This window comes from Cercospora beticola, chromosome 5, assembly GCF_033473495.1.
Source record: "Cercospora beticola chromosome 5, complete sequence".
Taxonomy (NCBI): Eukaryota; Fungi; Ascomycota; class Dothideomycetes; order Mycosphaerellales; family Mycosphaerellaceae; genus Cercospora; species Cercospora beticola.
In genome coordinates, this window is record NC_088939.1 from 4,288,826 (window position 1) to 4,305,468 (window position 16,643).

The 16,643-nt window shown below is 52.0% G+C and overlaps 7 protein-coding genes across 7 annotated transcripts; 4 read left to right on the forward strand and 3 right to left on the reverse strand.

The window, feature by feature from the left end:
- Window positions 1-443: 443 nt before the first annotated feature.
- Window positions 444-2,026, forward strand: RHO25_008864 (uncharacterized protein; the record flags this gene model as incomplete). The annotated part of the gene is made up of 3 exons (XM_065603112.1): window positions 444-1,752; window positions 1,809-1,819; window positions 1,871-2,026. The coding sequence occupies 3 exons, from the start codon at window positions 444-446 to the stop codon at window positions 2,024-2,026; spliced, it is 1,476 nt and encodes a 491-aa protein (XP_065459184.1).
- A 278-nt stretch (window positions 2,027-2,304) lies between these two features.
- Window positions 2,305-3,468, reverse strand: RHO25_008865 (uncharacterized protein; the record flags this gene model as incomplete). Its single annotated transcript, XM_023604668.1, has 3 exons — window positions 2,305-2,498; window positions 2,558-3,373; window positions 3,432-3,468. The coding sequence occupies 3 exons, from the start codon at window positions 3,466-3,468 to the stop codon at window positions 2,305-2,307; spliced, it is 1,047 nt and encodes a 348-aa protein (XP_023460563.1).
- A 2,190-nt stretch (window positions 3,469-5,658) lies between these two features.
- Window positions 5,659-7,827, forward strand: RHO25_008866 (uncharacterized protein; the record flags this gene model as incomplete). Its single annotated transcript, XM_023604669.2, has 1 exon — window positions 5,659-7,827. One exon carries the CDS (start codon window positions 5,659-5,661, stop codon window positions 7,825-7,827), a length of 2,169 nt encoding a protein of 722 aa, XP_023460812.2.
- Window positions 7,828-9,188: 1,361 nt separating this feature from the next.
- Window positions 9,189-10,594, forward strand: RHO25_008867 (uncharacterized protein; the record flags this gene model as incomplete). Its single annotated transcript, XM_023604670.2, has 2 exons — window positions 9,189-9,513; window positions 9,573-10,594. 2 exons carry the CDS (start codon window positions 9,189-9,191, stop codon window positions 10,592-10,594), a joined length of 1,347 nt encoding a protein of 448 aa, XP_023460811.1.
- Window positions 10,595-10,699: 105 nt separating this feature from the next.
- Window positions 10,700-12,610, reverse strand: RHO25_008868 (uncharacterized protein; the record flags this gene model as incomplete). Its single annotated transcript, XM_023604671.2, has 1 exon — window positions 10,700-12,610. The coding sequence occupies one exon, from the start codon at window positions 12,608-12,610 to the stop codon at window positions 10,700-10,702; it is 1,911 nt and encodes a 636-aa protein (XP_023460814.2).
- Window positions 12,611-13,224: 614 nt separating this feature from the next.
- On the forward strand, window positions 13,225-14,425 carry RHO25_008869 (uncharacterized protein; the record flags this gene model as incomplete). The annotated part of the gene is made up of 3 exons (XM_023604672.2): window positions 13,225-13,331; window positions 13,385-13,427; window positions 13,484-14,425. The coding sequence occupies 3 exons, from the start codon at window positions 13,225-13,227 to the stop codon at window positions 14,423-14,425; spliced, it is 1,092 nt and encodes a 363-aa protein (XP_023460813.1).
- Window positions 14,426-14,705: 280 nt separating this feature from the next.
- RHO25_008870 (uncharacterized protein) lies at window positions 14,706-16,512 on the reverse strand (the record flags this gene model as incomplete). The annotated part of the gene is made up of 4 exons (XM_023604673.2): window positions 14,706-15,099; window positions 15,154-15,882; window positions 15,935-16,334; window positions 16,395-16,512. The coding sequence occupies 4 exons, from the start codon at window positions 16,510-16,512 to the stop codon at window positions 14,706-14,708; spliced, it is 1,641 nt and encodes a 546-aa protein (XP_023460816.1).
- Between the last annotated feature and the right edge of the window lie 131 nt (window positions 16,513-16,643).

The window sequence follows — 16,643 nt, forward strand, 5'->3', positions numbered from 1 at the left end:
CGCGAGAACGCCAAGAAAGAGCGGGCTCGGGTTCGTACCGCGATCGACACTTCGCCCTCTTCTTTCTCATCCACAGATCTGCCAAACTCTGTACTCCATTCGCGTACATCATCCTAAACGCGATCCGGCTATCACACACAAGACAGTTCGACTCGCGTCATCACCCTGATACGTGGTGCACTATACCTGATCAGCTTTTGTATCTTCGGTCGGCGATGCTGAGAGCTGCATGCCCTGCAGCTCGCTGGATTGTGCCGCCGGCGCATCACGGTCAACAATGGAACCAAGCGAAGATGATCTCGTACCGGGCTCGTAGCGATCCCTGTGCTGCTACGTGATTACAATGGTATCTGTTACCTCCACGGGTCCTGCTTGCATTCTGCACATTTGTATGCATCCTATCAGCGATTATTCACAGGAAGACTTTCTAAGGATCCGATTCTATGATGGCCGAGTTCAAAGTATTCCCGAGCGAGCCTGTCGAAAAACATACCATCAAGCTCTCTATTTGCGATGCTTACAGTCCAAAAGTTTGGGTTACGCAAACTCACTTCTGGCCATTACCGGACTCGAGTCGAGCTCAGCGCGGCTACGACATCCTGAAAGAGGGTCTTGCCAGGACACTAGCCGAGATCCCTGCCCTCTCTGGCACCATTGGCCGAACCTCCGATGATCCTAGAGACCTGGTAGTTGTTGTGGACGACGATGCTCATGTTGAGTTTGCCTGGGAGAATCTCGTTGGCAAGGCTGAGATCCCAAGCTATGCTCAGCTGAAGGAGGACGGCTTCCCATTGACGGGCTTAGTCGCACTATGCTCGCAACCCGTTGCTCTGACCCCAGTGCACGAGGGAGCGCGCATGCTGACAGCCAAACTAAACTATCTCGATGGCGGCATGGCGTTGTCCTTTGGCTTTAATCACCTCTTGGCAGACGCTGCTACAGTAGCAGAGGTCGAAAGAATCTGGTCCCTGCACTGTGCCGATGTGAGCAATGGTACACAGCAGAAACACAAACTCCAGCTGCCCGAGAGCACGATCAGAGAACGTCTGTCGAAGGCAAGCTCTGAAGCTGGCCCCTTCGACGATGAGCATTGGAGAGTCTTCCCCACTACACGTTCTCAATTGAATCTTCCTCGAGAAAGTGTTAGCAAAGAAGCGGCACTTACTGTCTTGGAGGAAACCAAGAAGGCCCACCTAGCATCGATCAAGAGTGAGCTTGAAGAGACGAAATGGTGCATGTGGAAATTCTCCGCTGAAGCCCTGGGCAAGCTCAAGAACGATGCGTCGTTGCCGAGTGGTGAGCAGTGGATCTCGACCATGGATGCCCTTATTGGATTGTTTTGGTCGCGACTGAGTTTCGCGAGACAGAAGAGTACCGAAGGCCACCAGGAATCTCTCATGTTGTTTCCAATTAACATCAGACAACGTCTCGAGCCTCGAATTGAGACTGGCTACATCGGCAACGCCGTAGACATCGTAGTCTCGAAATGCTCTCTCTCCGAACTGGAGTCTGATCGTGGCCTGGTTACCGCAGCCCAACACGTTCGTAAGGCTGTATCCGGATGGAAGGAGTCAAAGTGGGCAGCGTGGCTGAACATGGCTGCAAATCTTCCCGAAGACGAAGCTATCTGTCCTAATCCACTTTCTCTGCTCGATACGCACAATATGGGCTTTAACGACTACTCGAAGTCTCAATCTAATGTACTGAGCTGGGGCTCGGAACTAGGCGTCGTTGATCGCACGCGATACATGAGTAAGTGATAAATGGTTTGCAAGAACGAGCGTGCACGTGCTAACCCGAACCTCCAGAACCTGCAAGCGTAAGTAGTAAAGTCATTGGATCCGGTGCCATACTGACATTATGATCTCAGAGCTTAGCCAATTGTGCTACCGCAGTAATAGTTCATCCGAGATTGGCCGATGGCGGGCTCGAGGTCGCGATGACGAGCACGGAGCACATCAAAGCTGCGCTCGAGAAGGACAAGATTTTCGCTCAGTACGCAAGCTTTGTGACTACTTTCACCTGAAGCTTTAATGGCTCGCATGAGACGATGTCTCGCAGAGACCGTTCTCAGTGCTCACCGCTGAAATGCATAGATCTTGCATGGCCACAACTAGCGTGCGCAAGGCCCACTTCTCGAAGTCAAAGCGAGCGACACTCGACCAGCGAAGCCATGATGCCAATTGTTCACGGGAGTCTGAAGCTGATAAAGAAATCGTTACATAGGGTATATAACATGACTGAAGCAAGACACGACTCGTATGAACGAGCACCAAAACAAAATACCTGGACCGCAAAGACAATTCACGCGACTGCCGAAAGTCTCGGGGGCATTTCTTGTGCCAAAAGATCGACAACTGACGTGGAACCGCTCCACGATGGTCCATGCGATGCTGCACGCGCGACCAACTGACTATTCCGCTGTTGGAGCAGCTCGTGTACCCACGTGAGGTATGGTACAGGCAAGCCGACTTGTCGGGCCTGCATGACGAGGTAACCTGAATGTTTGTTAGCACGTGTGCTGTGGATCTGGAGAAGTAACGGAACGTAACCATACCGAAAATCGGTGCCAGCTCCATGGGTCGCCTACTCCGGAGATCCTGCAAGGTCGAAGGTGTGATCGGCAGACTACTCTTTGCAAGCTCGATGACTTGAACTGGCAAGTCATTATCCAGGCTCACTCCGCTCGCAGAAGCGACGCTGAGCGCTTCTCCGGCAATCTGGGACATCAGTCGAGCTGCTCCGGGCTCTTGCAGTGCCCGATGGGTGTTCTTGCCAGTCAGTGCAGTGACCGAGTTCCAGGCTGAGTTCAGGACCAGTTTTCGCCATCGCTCTTGCTCTATGCGATTGACACTTTCGAACTGGGCATCCATGGCAGATAGAGTGTCGCGTTGCAAGATGTCCGCAGGCGTACCTGGAGCATAAGCACCGATCAAGAAAGCGGATCGTTTAATGCTCGCGGTCTGCTCTATGCGACCAGGCGAGATTTGCCTGCAGCCGATGTTGCACACAGCACTGAGGATTGTGTTCTTGGGGAATGCCTGTGCAAGGGGAACCTCAACATCCATCCCATTCTGGGCTGTGACCAGCGTAGTCTCCGGAGACACAACCGACTGGAGCTCGGATAAAGTTGAAGCATAATCGTCTTTGATTTTGTTCGCGAGGATAAGGTAATCCCACTTTTGTTTGGGAATGACCTTCGCCACAGATCCTGACCTCAGGACTCGACGGGGCACGAAAATTCCTTTTCCCCAGGTTTTTGTGTCCAGGCTGTAGCCAGATGTGCGAACGGCTTCCCAATTCGATCGACACACAACAGATACTGTGGCATGGCTATTCTGTGCTATTCGCCAACCGAAAATCGATCCGACGGCTGCGATTTCTCTGTCAGCTGAGTTTCTACAACAAGGTCCAAGGAAGCCATATCTCACCTCCACCACCATACACAAGGACATTACATCTCCCCATGACTTGAAACGACACTGCGCAAGGCTTTGGAAAGAAACAGGCGATGAAAGGTCTTGTCAATATGGTTGAACACTATCTCGTGGAAGCACAGATCTCATCGAATACTGATATCTAACCGATCCTCAACGGCACATACAAGCATAGGCGCTCTGAGAACGCCACAAACGCAACAGTAGCAAGAAGCCCGTCATGTCGAGCATCAACAACCCGGAAACGAGCACGAATCGTGTATCCTCTCTCCGCGTCTCATCAACGGTAGCACAATTCACTCGAAGATCCGCGCCATTTCGAGCGGACCCATCATGCACTTGATCGCGTAAATCGCACGGGGCTTCGCCGGCGAGCCATGTACCGCAATGTGCTATTGCATTCGTAAGTGCCTTTGCCATCTCCGTGCAAAGATTCCATTTCTTGCAGTAGTGCCTGTTGAACCGCAGCAAATGGAGCCTCAGAACAAGCTTTCGCTTAGCAGCACAGCTGAGTTGTTGGACAGCTCGCATACTCGCACAGGGCTCGATTGTGCGCTTTCCCCAAAGCACTGCGATCGACAAGTCGTGCTCCCAGCCAAGGTATGATTTTGTTGGCACGAGATAGCGTGCTTCATGTGCTCTATGATGAAGCAGCGGGATTCTGACCCTCACATAGTGCCTGCGTGGGCTCTGGCGCCAATCGCGTGAACAAGCGAAGTCTATCAGGTACGAGATCCCTTATCAGTCAGAGGGCACTTACTCTAACAGGAAAGTTTCAGTTGTAGATCCCCCAAAGTAACATTGACGTCGTCCAAGAAAGCGTGTCCTCTTGCCCGAACAGATGGCCTCTGCATTCTGAGCCCCAGTTATTCGCAGACCAACATGCCATTCGGAGAATTGCACTGTGTGCATTGTTTCCACCACGTGTAATGGGTTCGCATTGTCAAGGTCATGGGCAGGCCAGCCATGCCGACCAAAACAATCCACTGCCATCGAACTATTTCCCAGAAATCGCGAGACCTATCGAGCCTTCCACTAGATTCATGTTGTCGAGACTAAGCTCGCGTAGACTTGGGTCTTCCACGAGCTATTGCCAGAAGAAGCGCAGAACGATATATTGCATGATTGTTCGCTTAGAATTGACAGCGAAGTCCAGGCGCTAGCAGTACCGCCGAGCCATCAACGAACCATCCGGGCTGATGCCGTGCGCCGTCGCCATGTTCCCATTCAGGCTGCCGATCACTCTGAACATTATCTTTGATGATCGACAACATGCACCTTCGTGTCAACTTTCCATGCACCTGGCTCGCCACGAAACCCAGTCCCAAGCTAGAAAGAATGATCTGCAGGGAGATGACATGGATCTTGTCTGTGCCACGGACTCATGGAAAGCATTCTGCGGGAAAAGTCCAAATATTTGATCTGTTGATACCATATCCTTACCTTGCCAGCTGCGAGGTAAAAAATTTGGGCAAAAAATCATGTCGTTGGCAACATCCACTGAGCCTTCTCGGCCCAGCAGAATCATTGATCTTCTCAAGAACGCTGCAGAGAGCCATGCGGGAAATGGTTTCTTATACCTCGAGAATGGGTGCAACGAACCTGCGACAAGAGTTACATTCCCAGAATTATATGCACAAGCAAAAGTGAGTGTACTCCACTCTGCGAAGGTGTGATGCTGATCATAGTAGGACAACGCTCGTCGATTGATCGATGCTGGGCTTGTCACAAAAGGACAAAAGGTTGTTACGTATTTCGATAATCACAAACAAAATGTTCTGTGGTTCTGGTCTGTGACCGCAGCAGGCAAGATGGTTGGAAGCCGGAGTCAGAAAGAACATAAGCTAATCTCGAAGCAGGCGGAATTTGTGCAGTGCTCAATCCAGTATCGAATGAACCGAAGACAGCAGCTGCGCAACTTGACAACGTCAAAAACCTGTTTGGCAATACTCCAATACTGACAAGCCACAAATTGTCATCGATACTGGCATCTCGAAAATTGAACGTACAATCGATCGAGGACATTGATCGTCGAAAAGCCGTTGATTCTGGACTGCCGTCGCCGGTCGAGGAGCAATCTGAGAGCGGTAACGATATTGCGGCGATACTATTCACCTCAGGCAGCACTGGCCACTCGAAAGCTGTGCAGTATTCTCACGCTCAGTTGATCGCCTCCGTGGAAGCAAAAGCGAAACATCTCACAACACATGGCAAGACGTTCATGTCATGGATCTCCTTCGACCACTCAGCTTGCTTCTGCGAAGTGCACCTTCAAGCACTCTATACTGGATCTGATCAAGTTTTCGTCCCAACATCAGACTTAGTTCAAGAGCCATGGCGCTTCTTCCAGGTTTTAAGCGCACAACGAATCGGTTACACATTCTCGCCAAACTTCTTCCTAGCAGCTGCGGTGGAATCGTTGGCAAAGCAAGAGACAGACTCGATAAATCTTGATCTCAGCGAATTAGCGGTGATAATGGTTGGCGGCGAGGCCAACAGAACCAAAACACTTGCTGCAGTGGACAATGTTCTGAAGAAGTATGGTGCCCCCGAACATAGCATCAAAGCTGCGTATGGCCTGAGTGAGACATGCTCTGCTTGCTACTACAATCTGGAGAGTCCTGGCTACGATGTAGACCAGGGAAATACCTTCGCGACCGTCGGCAAGCCTTTGCCTGGACTCGAAGCAAAAATTGTCAGTCGCGGGGCTGATGATGAGAATCCGGATGAGGGCATAGTCCATCTCCGAGGAGACGTCATCTTTAAAGGATACTATGGTAACGAAGAAGCAACTGCTGGCGCCTTCACCGAGGACGGCTGGATGAGTACTGGCGACATTGGTCGCCTCGATCAGAATGGAAATCTGCAGCTGCTTGGCCGCTCGAAAGAAGTGCTGATCTTGAACGGCAACAACTACTCTTCATTCGAAATCGAATATGCGATCGAGACCGGCAGTATAGCAGGGCTGGAAGTCTCTTATACCGCAGTATTCTCATCATGGTCTGAAGAGCGCAACTCTGAAGCACCTGTGATACTATTTAACCCAACAGAGGCCGCGATCGGTCCTGCAAACCTCCGAGCAACTCTACAGGCCATCGACAAAGCGGTCTTCAGCGTGTGCGCACAAAAGTCACTGCACATCGTACCTCTGCCCAAGGCACTCCTTCCGAAGTCGACGATTGGCAAGCTGTCTCGCGCGAAGCTTCGGCAGTCTTATGAGAAAGGTGATTTCGACGCCTATAAGATTGATGCCACGTCACCCAGCAATAGCCTTGTGGAGACCCAAAAGCCTACGCTAGACACAATCTCCCCTCTACAGAAAGAGATCGCGCAGATATACTCGACAGTGGTTGGAGTTCCGGCTGAAGACCTCTTGGGTCACGACGCTCTACTCTCATCTGGCATCAACTCGTTGGGCTTCATGCGCCTCAAGAAGGCTCTTGAGAAAGGACTAAACATCCACCAAGAGATTCCGATGCCGCTACTGATCCGATGTCACTCGGTAGCAGATCTGGAGCATGAGCTTACGTTGATCGGCACAGTCTCGAAAGAGTACGACCCTATAGTGCCACTGGCCTCAGAAGGTAGCAAGCAGCCACTGTTCCTCTTGCATCCTGGCGCTGGAGAATTCCTCTGCTGGATGGGACTTCTGCCATATCTTCCCGACCGGCCCATTTACGCTCTTCGAGCTAAAGGCCTACATCCGGGCGAGGGCACCTTTGACGGCATTGACGATCTGCTCGATTGCTACTACACAGCGATTCGACGAACGCAACCTAAAGGTCCTTACGCCATGTTAGGATACTGCTTTGGTGGGCTTCTGTGCTTCGAATTAGCTAAAAAGTTCGAAGCAGATGGCGAGCAAGTTGTCTTCTGCGGCGGCATCGACAATCCGCCCAGTCTGAAGAGCACAATTGGCCAAGTTCGCTACCGCTCACTCATGATTGACGTGCTGCCAGTCGTCACGGACTACACGCCAGAGCAAGCACGAGCATTCGCAGAAGAGACTGCAGACCTTACAGACGAGCAATTCTACGAGCTGTTATTCACCAAATTCTCCCCAGAGTTTATCGAGAATATGGACATCACAGTGCCCAGACTGCAAGCTTTTGGTCGTGTGGAGGACTGCATGCGACTTATTGCTTCACAGTACGAGCCCGCAGGCTCGGTCAGCACGACAGATATCTTTTGCGCAGATCCTATGCCTCACTTTGGTGCGACACCGGAAGTGTGGAAGCGAGACGTCTTGGGCGAGTGGCGAAATTTCGTCAAAGAGGAGAATGTGCGCTTCCACCACGTCGGCGGTAATCATATCAGCTTGATCAAAGAGCCGCTGATTAAGGACTTCCAGCAGACTGTTAACGATGCTTTGACAGTCCGAGGCATCTAGGCGTATGTACTGACTTTGCAATGATATCCCATTGTTTATTTGAAGGCCTGTCGATATCCTTTCGCAACTTTGCTCATGCTTTCATCGAGCTCAAATCTTGCTAGAGTATTCGAATGATGCAACCATTCTGAGCTTCCTGTGACCAGCGCTCATGTATCTCGGATTTGGCTGGGGCGCAGAGGCATGATCACTGCCACCATCCTTGATCATGGTCTTGACAAATCCAGTGCCCAAAAGAGAGAGCAAGAAGTAGAAGTCCGAAAGGGAGTGTTGCCGAGAACATGACAAACCATAGGCGCCAAGCTTTGGATCGAGCCGTGGACTCGGAGCACCTGCAAGATCCATCGAATCGACATCGCATCCATCGGATGCTGCGTGTGGCATATCAGATGGGATGCCTGTGCTACCACGTTGCAGCAGCCAGGTCGCCATGCGTGATGATCTCTGCAGGACCAAGTCCTTGAGTGCAAGCCCACGACCTGCCAAATCCGAGCTGACATTTCAATTTTCCAGCCAATCGCATCACGAGCCGGCCATCATCATCGACACCATTCATCCCAACAAACATCCCCGAACCTCGACTCGCACAATCTGCACATGCAGTTTTCGGCTCGGGCATGATGATGAGATTCCAGCGTGTTTCAGATTGACCTCATTGCAAGCCATACATCTCGCGGCATTCAGGAAAAAGGAGCCACGGCACATTGCATCCTCTGTGATTTTTTGTGGATCCGCTTCGACCAATAGCGTTGCACAGACGCTATTTTTCAACATCACTCCAGAGACGCCTTTGCGTTTAGCACGCGCAAGCCTGATTTTCTTGTTTGCCGGGCGGCTGAAAAGGTCTCTCTGTCCTGTCGGAGCACATGACAGGACTCGACTAGTGGTGCATGAACGCGACTGCTGTCCCGGCTCACGGCACGTCGTTCTGTAACACAGAAGGCGTTCATGGCGCGAAAGTAGGACTAAGGAGAGCCGCATGCTTTCAGTCCGTCTGGACCGTGAAGCCACATTCTGGACACTTTACCATCTGCGATTCGTTCTCGGACGACATTGCTCAGCTTGTCCGCCATGCAGCTAAGGCTGAGAGTTGGATCGCTTCCAGCTGCGCCAGACTGTCGTTTGTAGAGTGCGTATGGAGTGGCGTTTCGCCGAGGCTTAGGTTGATCGTGGCAACGAGACAGCAGAAGCTATATCATGAAGCGTCGTCCTCGTCGAATATGCTGCATCGATCAGGACCTGTTGTTGTTCTTCTTTCTTTACTGACGAAGTATTGTACCTGCCACTCTTTTCAGGGCGATCTTCTACTGTCTTTACCTGATATTTGACTCTTCTTGCAAGCCACTTTAACAGTACTCAGCATGAGGGCCTCTTTGCGAGCACTGCTGCTGACTGCAGCCTGCATTGTTGGACAGGTTGCCGCAGCGCCAGCGGTTTCTGTGGTCGTTCGCCAAACTCCTGATGCTGTTCCGGTCATGCCAGGAGGTGTCGAGGACCTCATCATCACAGCAGAGAACACACTCAACGCAACCAATCCTGAGCCAGTCCCGGCCAATGAGACACGTATGGGAATTCAGGCCAATCGCCAGCTGCCACTCGCACTGGTCAACAACATTGGAGGTGCCGTCAATGCCTACATCACTGGCCTGGACCCAAGCGGCCGTGTGGTCTTCGTTCAGCCAAATGGTAAGTCGTCCTCAGCTTACCCCAAACTTTGACAAACGCTGACAAGTGTCGCATCGCAGGTCAATTCATGTATCCTCCAGCAGATGCAAGCTTCACAACTCCGCGCGAGGTGTTTGGCAACATCGCCATCCCTTTGAACACTGCACAAGGCAGCACCACTCGCATTACTCTTCCCGACTATCTGTCTTCCGGCCGTATCTGGTTCGCGAAGGGCAACTTGAAGTTCTACTCCATCTGGGCCGGAAACGCTCCTGGCCAGGTGCAGCCCAGCTTTGCCAACCCAAGAGATCCTTCTGCAGGCGTAGACTGGGGCTTCGTCGAGTTCACCAACAATGCAGGTGGCTTGTATGCAAACCTCTCTTACGTCGATTTCGTTGGACTCGCTCTCGGCATGTCGATGCAACCTGGTAGCGGTGCTGTACGAACTGTGCGCGGCCTCCGTACGTCTGGTGTGGGTGCAGTCTGCTCTGCACTCGCCGCCCAGGGAAGGAAAGATGGCGCTCCTTGGGGTCAGCTCTGCCAAAGTGGTGGTAACGGCCCTCTCCGAGTTGTTGCTCCTTATCCATTCATGCAGTCCAGCTCAGGCGCATTTGGAGATTACTTGGCTGGCCATGTTGGTCGTGTCTGGGACAGATACCGGACCAGCACCCTCACGATCGATACTCAGATGGCCGCTGGCAGGGTCAACTGCCGTGTCAATGGCGACTGGCTTTCATGCGACGGCGACAACCGTGCTTACGCAAAGCCTTCGACCGCAGACATCTTTGGATGCAACAGCGGTCCATTCGCCATCCAGGGATCCGACAATGCCGTCCACCGAGCAGTAGTTCCCAGACTCTGTGCTGCTTTCAATCGCGGCACTATGTTGAAGAGTGCCCTCCAGCCAGGGCCATCCCACGACACTTACTACAAGAACGAGCGCAACAACTGGTACTCGCAGATCGTGCACTCGAACCAGCCCGATGGAAGAGGGTATGCATTTAGCTACGACGATGTCAACCCAACAGGAGGCGTCGACCAGAGCGGGACTCTGGCCGACGGCAACCCGCAATTGCTCAGCATCTTTGTTGGTGGAGCATAGAGATATTAGCGGGGAAGGGCCTGAACACATACTTTCGGTGGATACCAGTTCTGTTGTACATAGACTTTGCCATGTCGCATGACGCTTAATGTCAAATGATCTCCATCAGCCTGCTTGCATCGAGCGGCTGCCGTAGGCATCTTTGTCTGTGCCAAAAACTTGGAAGCCAGATCGCCCATGACTGTCAGCTCTTTGTCGCAGAGAAGAGGTTGTGGACATGCGTGTATCTCGTCTTGCGTCTCGCCACATCATTACCTTCTCCAGCAAAGGACCGCCACTGAAAGCCAAGAACACAGCAGAAGCAACGACGCTCACAGTGACTGCCACAGCCACTGCCCAAAAGAGCCATTGCGTGGTTTCCATGTCTCGAATGTCGCTGAAGTTCATGCCGAAGAACGACGAGACGAAGTTCAGTGGCAGAAAGACAATGGTAACCACAGTGAAAACAAGAATCGCCTTGCCATGGTCTTCCAGACGTATGTTGACGAGCTGTATTGTGCGAGTCACAAGTCGATCCGTGTTGTCACGCAAATCGCGCAAATCTGCCAGCTCCCGCTCTAGATTGTCCACCAGTTGGGCAACGGGGTCCGACAGGACTGATGCTGACAACTGACGATAGGTCGATCTTCGAGACACGAAACTTCTGGTGAGATCGTGGTCGTCGAGCTCGTCAGGCTCCGAGGCTGGCACCTTGGTCGTTGTGGCCTTCGTAGGCTCAGTTTTGGGCTCAACGGCCTCCATGGACATTTGCAGGTCGTTGATAGTATCGAGTTGTTGCTCTGTGATCTGAATGACAATGTTTAATTCTTCCTGGCAAGCAATAAGATCCATGACCAGCTTGGTGGAAGGAGCGCGATGCAATCGATATTGCAGGTGTCCCAGATGTCCAGCATATCTATCAGCCAAACACAGATACAGGTCTGGCCAGAAATTCCGGTGCATCATGCCAACAGCGCCACTCAGACTCGCTATAGCATGGGTTATTGCAGTGTATTCTCTCTTTTCGTCTGACCGGAAGTAGTTGTTTCGGATACCACGAAATGAGACGTCGGCAATCCGAGAAGTGAGCTGGAAAGGTGGCCAGCGAGATTTCCAAGTCTGGTTAGAGGAAAAAGTCACGATGTGCTCTGCGTCGATCGCGAGGATCCACAGCTCATCAACATTTAGTGCTGTCGGATACTGGCCATACCACTGCCGGACCTTGAGGTCCAGCTCCCGATTCGTGCGCCATGGTTTGTGCTTGGAGAAGACTTGAGTATCCTCGCGATCTTGAGTATCTTCCAGTCGATAGTAGTATTGCAAAATAGATCGCACAATATGGGCCGATGATCTTGCGCTGAGAAAGCCCTCACGCTTGTCAACCTGGAATCTCAGTGGAGGGGTCGGCCCTTGTACTGTCCAGTCAAGAAAAGGCACAGAGATCATCATGGGATACAAGTCTCGCGTGCGAGAATCTGTGGTAGCAGATCTGAGCGTCTGTGAGAATGGCTGAAATGATTTGCCATGTTTGGAGAAACGAGTCTGTCGTTGCATGACAATGTCAAGCATTCGCATGGAATCCGCCACGGTGTTCAGGTCGTCTGAAAGTGCCCATAGGAACCCTCGAATGTATTCCGGAAACTTTGACGAGCAGTGGATCCATCGGCATTTCGCCGCATCTTCGTCGTCGAGTGCATTTTTCTGCAACTTTCGCGATCGCAAATACCGAATCCAGCCAAAGTCCTCTTCCAGGTTGGTGTATTTCTGTTTCTCGATAGGGTTATCGGTGGCCTCGTTGACTCTCATCAAGCTTGCAGAAGGCGTGAAAGCTGCAGTGTCGGGAACCAGAGTCTGCGGACTACGTTCGTGGCACTCTAATAAGGGGCCTCGCGAAGGACGCAGAGTTTCCAGTCGAATATCGTTAACCAGGATCTGGTGCGGAGTCAATGGCTTTGAACGCCATCTCTGGTCGTCGTAGCTGTATTCCTTCGTCGGCGTGTCTTGCTCGACCTGATGAAAATGCGCTGCTTTTGGCATTGGACGATGCACTGCAAGAGAGCATCGTCGGAGCTCGCTTCGAGAAGCTGAACGCGTCGTAGGATTCAAAGATCGGCAGGGCCCTGGAGGCGGAAGGTCTTTAACCACGTAAGCATTATGTTGCCCTCGCATAACGCGTATCTGTGCGATATTTCATCGATGTTAGCAGATCGGGCCATGTAGCAGATTCGACGTCGCAGGACACGCTTTCAGTTCGGCTCAACACCTCAGCGGGGGTGACCGCAACGTCGGACCATGGATAAAGCAAGCTGGAATGAGCCATTGCTCTCTGCTCTGCCTCTGCAAAATGGGCCGTCGAGTTCGGGGAAGGGTGTTGGTGGCCTGCAGATATCTCTTGATGGTTAGTCCGAAACAGCTGAAGTGGCTCGCTGGCTTAGTCAGCTGGCTAATCGACGGCAAATCTGGCAAACCGGCGCCGATTTTTGCCTCTCAAGGTTTTGAGCTCTCGCTCCTACTGAATCACTGGCGTGACATTTCGAGGGGAAGGTCAGAGCTGCGCCTCGTACACTCGCGGCCTCTCAACCCCCAGGGACGACGAGTCTGACAACGCTGTTGCACCACAGCCAGACCAGGCCAGTTCCGAGTCGCCCACCATGCCGGCAGAAGAAGCGCCGTTGGGCAAGCTCGATGGCCTCGAGCTGCCAGCTGCAGCAGACATGCATGTGCATTTGCGGGAGGGCGATATGACCGAGATTGTGGTGTATGCATCATCATCACTCTTGTTGTTACACGGCGAAGTCTGATCAATGACAGGCCCACCATTCGCCAAGGCGGCGTCAATACTGTGTTTGTCATGGTACGTACGTGTTGGGAGAAATGCTACATCTGTACGTCTAACACCGAGACCAACAGCCAAATCTCGTGCCTCCGATCACGACAGTCCATCATGCTCTCCAATACAAGAAGCGCCTCGAAGAGCTGGAGCCCAATGTCCTCTTCCTCATGTCACTGTACCTGCACCCTAACATCAAGCCGGAGACCGTGATTGAAGCCAAGAAGAAGGGTATTGCTGGAATCAAGTCTTATCCTCATGGAGTTACCACAAACTCGAGCCACGGTGTCATGTCGTACGAAGACTTCTATCCCGTTTTCGAGGAAATGGAACGCCAAGATATTGTGTTGAACCTCCATGGAGAGCTCCCGCCGTCTGCCGGCTCCGACATCACCGTTCTGAACGCCGAAGAGGCTTTCCTACCTACTCTTCTGGACCTTCACAAGCGCTTTCCCAATTTGCGAATCGTTCTCGAACACTGCACTACCGCAGCGGCGATCAATGCAGTCAACTCATGCAGCGACAAGGTAGTGGGCACCATTACTGCCCACCATCTCTTCTTGACCGTCGACGACTGGGCCGGCGACCCGCATTGTTTCTGCAAACCTGTGGCCAAGAACCCTTCAGATCGAAGAGCACTCCTCGAAGCCGCAGTGAGTGGCAATCCAAAGTTCTTCCTCGGCACTGATTCCGCACCTCATCCCGCCAAATCGAAGCGCAGTGATAAAGTCGCCGCCGGCGTTTTCACACAACCGCATGCTGTAGGCCTTGTCATCGATGCCTTTGAGCGAGGAGTGGAGAAGCAGTACATCAGTGCCGACGATGTGACACCGGAGAAGCTGAAAGGATTTCTCTCCTCGTACGGTCGCGATTTCTACAAGGTGAAGGATGAGAAGAACGAGCGCATTGTGCTGAGCAGGAGTTCGGCCGCGATCGCTGAGAGTTTGAAGAACGAGGACGAATCGATTGAGGTCGTTCCCTTTAGGAGAGGGAAGATGACGTGGGGCGTTTCGTGGAAGTGAAGACGGGGATCAGCAAAGACCTCATCGTAAGAGGCTGTCATTTGCTTCCACTACGAATGCAACATTGGTGTCAAAATTGAGCACTCTGCAAGTCCAGCCGAGCGCGATAAGCCCAGCGGCGTAGTGACGTGACGTTGGAGAATATCAAATACTAAGATGCAGACACATTTTGACCTTTCCAAATCCGGTAGCAGACTAAACGCCTCGCATATCTCGTATAGCTTCGGGTATCATTCTCATGAACTGTCACAACGCCGCCACTACTGAACCATCCATCCCTTCACATTCCTTGACTCGAACGAACATCGGCATCTGAGTCTCTCGACATCTCCTCTTTCTCCAACTCTGCTCCTCTCACCCCGCCCTCCGGCTCTTCTGTGCTTGCGACGCCATCGTGGTCATGCTTTTCCACATCCAATCCTTCTTTGCCTTTTCTCACCTTTCTTTCAGTCCATACTGGATTCTCGCCTCTCTCGTGCGCACGCTCGAAGATCGCGTCCATGGCTTCAAGCTTGTATCCGTTTGTCTCTGGGAAGAACCAAAAGACCACGGGAACGTGCATGAAGTTGAAGCACATAAAGACGAAATATGTCTGCCAACCAATTTTGTTGATCATGATTGGCGCGAGCTGGACCACGCCGTAGTTGATAATCCAGTTGGACATGGTGGAGAACCTCGACGTTGTTAGCATTCACTCGTGTCACAGGGTGAATATTTCGAAGACGTACCCGTTTGCCTCTGCTCGAATCCTGATAGGTGTAACTTCAGCAGGATAAAGCCAAGTCACTCCGAGCCAGCCAATGGCGAAGCAGGTATTGTATACGAAGATGAAGACCGTAGCGGCGTATGCAGGTGCCTTGTAAGTAGCCGTAGCTTTGCTCAGGCATGCACCAATGATGAGTAAAGAAATTGCCATGCCCATTGCTCCCCAAAGCATGAGTTTTCTTCTGCCGAGTCTGTCGACTACGACCAGGGCTACCAGAGCTGCGAGAAAAAATTCGGTCCCGAGACACCCTGTCATTAACCGTGACAGTTCTGGGTCGAAACCCAACGAGTCCTCGAAGACTGTCGTAGCGTAGTAAGTTACCAGATTTAACCCGCCTAATTGCTGGAAGGCCTGCGCGGCGCAAGCAGCGCTCAGTCTCCAGAGGTTCATCTCCTTGCCATTGGAAAGAAGTTCCTTAGCAGTCAGTTTTGAAGACGAGGTAATTTCGTTCACTCGCTGCATCTCCTGGATATCGGCGATCAAGGTTGGGTCTTCAACGTCTTTGCCTTCCAGGATGGACATGATCTCGCGAGCCTGCGTGGCTTTGCCTTTCTTGATCAACCATCGTGGTGATTCGGGGTAGAGCAGGACACCGATAATGAGGGCAATCCCGAATACTGCTTGGAAGGCGATTGGGAATCTCCATTGGAATGAGCCATGTTGAGTGACGAACCAGAAGCCATAGTTGATCCTGGGAAATGTAAGCAAAAGCACTTGATTTGTGGGGAGCGATTTTCACTCACCAGTACGACAGCATGATACCACCAGTGATCAGAGCACCTTCGAACAGCACCAAGAATCCACGAATTTTCGGTGGTGCCATTTCGGATTGCCAGACCGGTATTGAACTGGTGTTCATTCCATTACCCCAGCCGGTTACTATTCGGCCAACGATCATCTGGCCGAGCGTAGTCGCCGAAGCCTGAATCGCAGTTCCAATAAGCATGATGACAGTTCCAATGAGTACAGACCGCCGACGGCCAAGTCGATCGCCAACAGCCACGATCATCATAGAGCCGAGAAGACAGCCGACCTCGTAGATGGCCACGACGAGAGCTTGAATAGCACCAGATTTATTGTTGGGTTCCATTTGCGGGAAGACTTCGAGGAACATTGGCTCGGTGATGATTCCACTCATGACACCTGCGAGAAGGGTCATGCATCAGTGTAAGATAGTTGACGAAGGCGACGCCAATTGCTCACCTTGGTCGTATCCGAATAACAGAAATCCAGAAGCCGCTGTGACACAAACTCCCACCTCAAGAGCTTTACCGCTGATGCGGCCGCCGAGTAGGCCATTGTGCGAGAAGAGCCCAGGCATGCCTGGTACAGCCCTCAACTCGTTATTCTGCTGCGAAACTTCTAATCAAGAAAAGCAGAATGGGGAATCGAAGGAAGAAAAGTATGTAACAACGCCGAAGAACGTCGCAAATCCGAGGCTCACAAGTCATA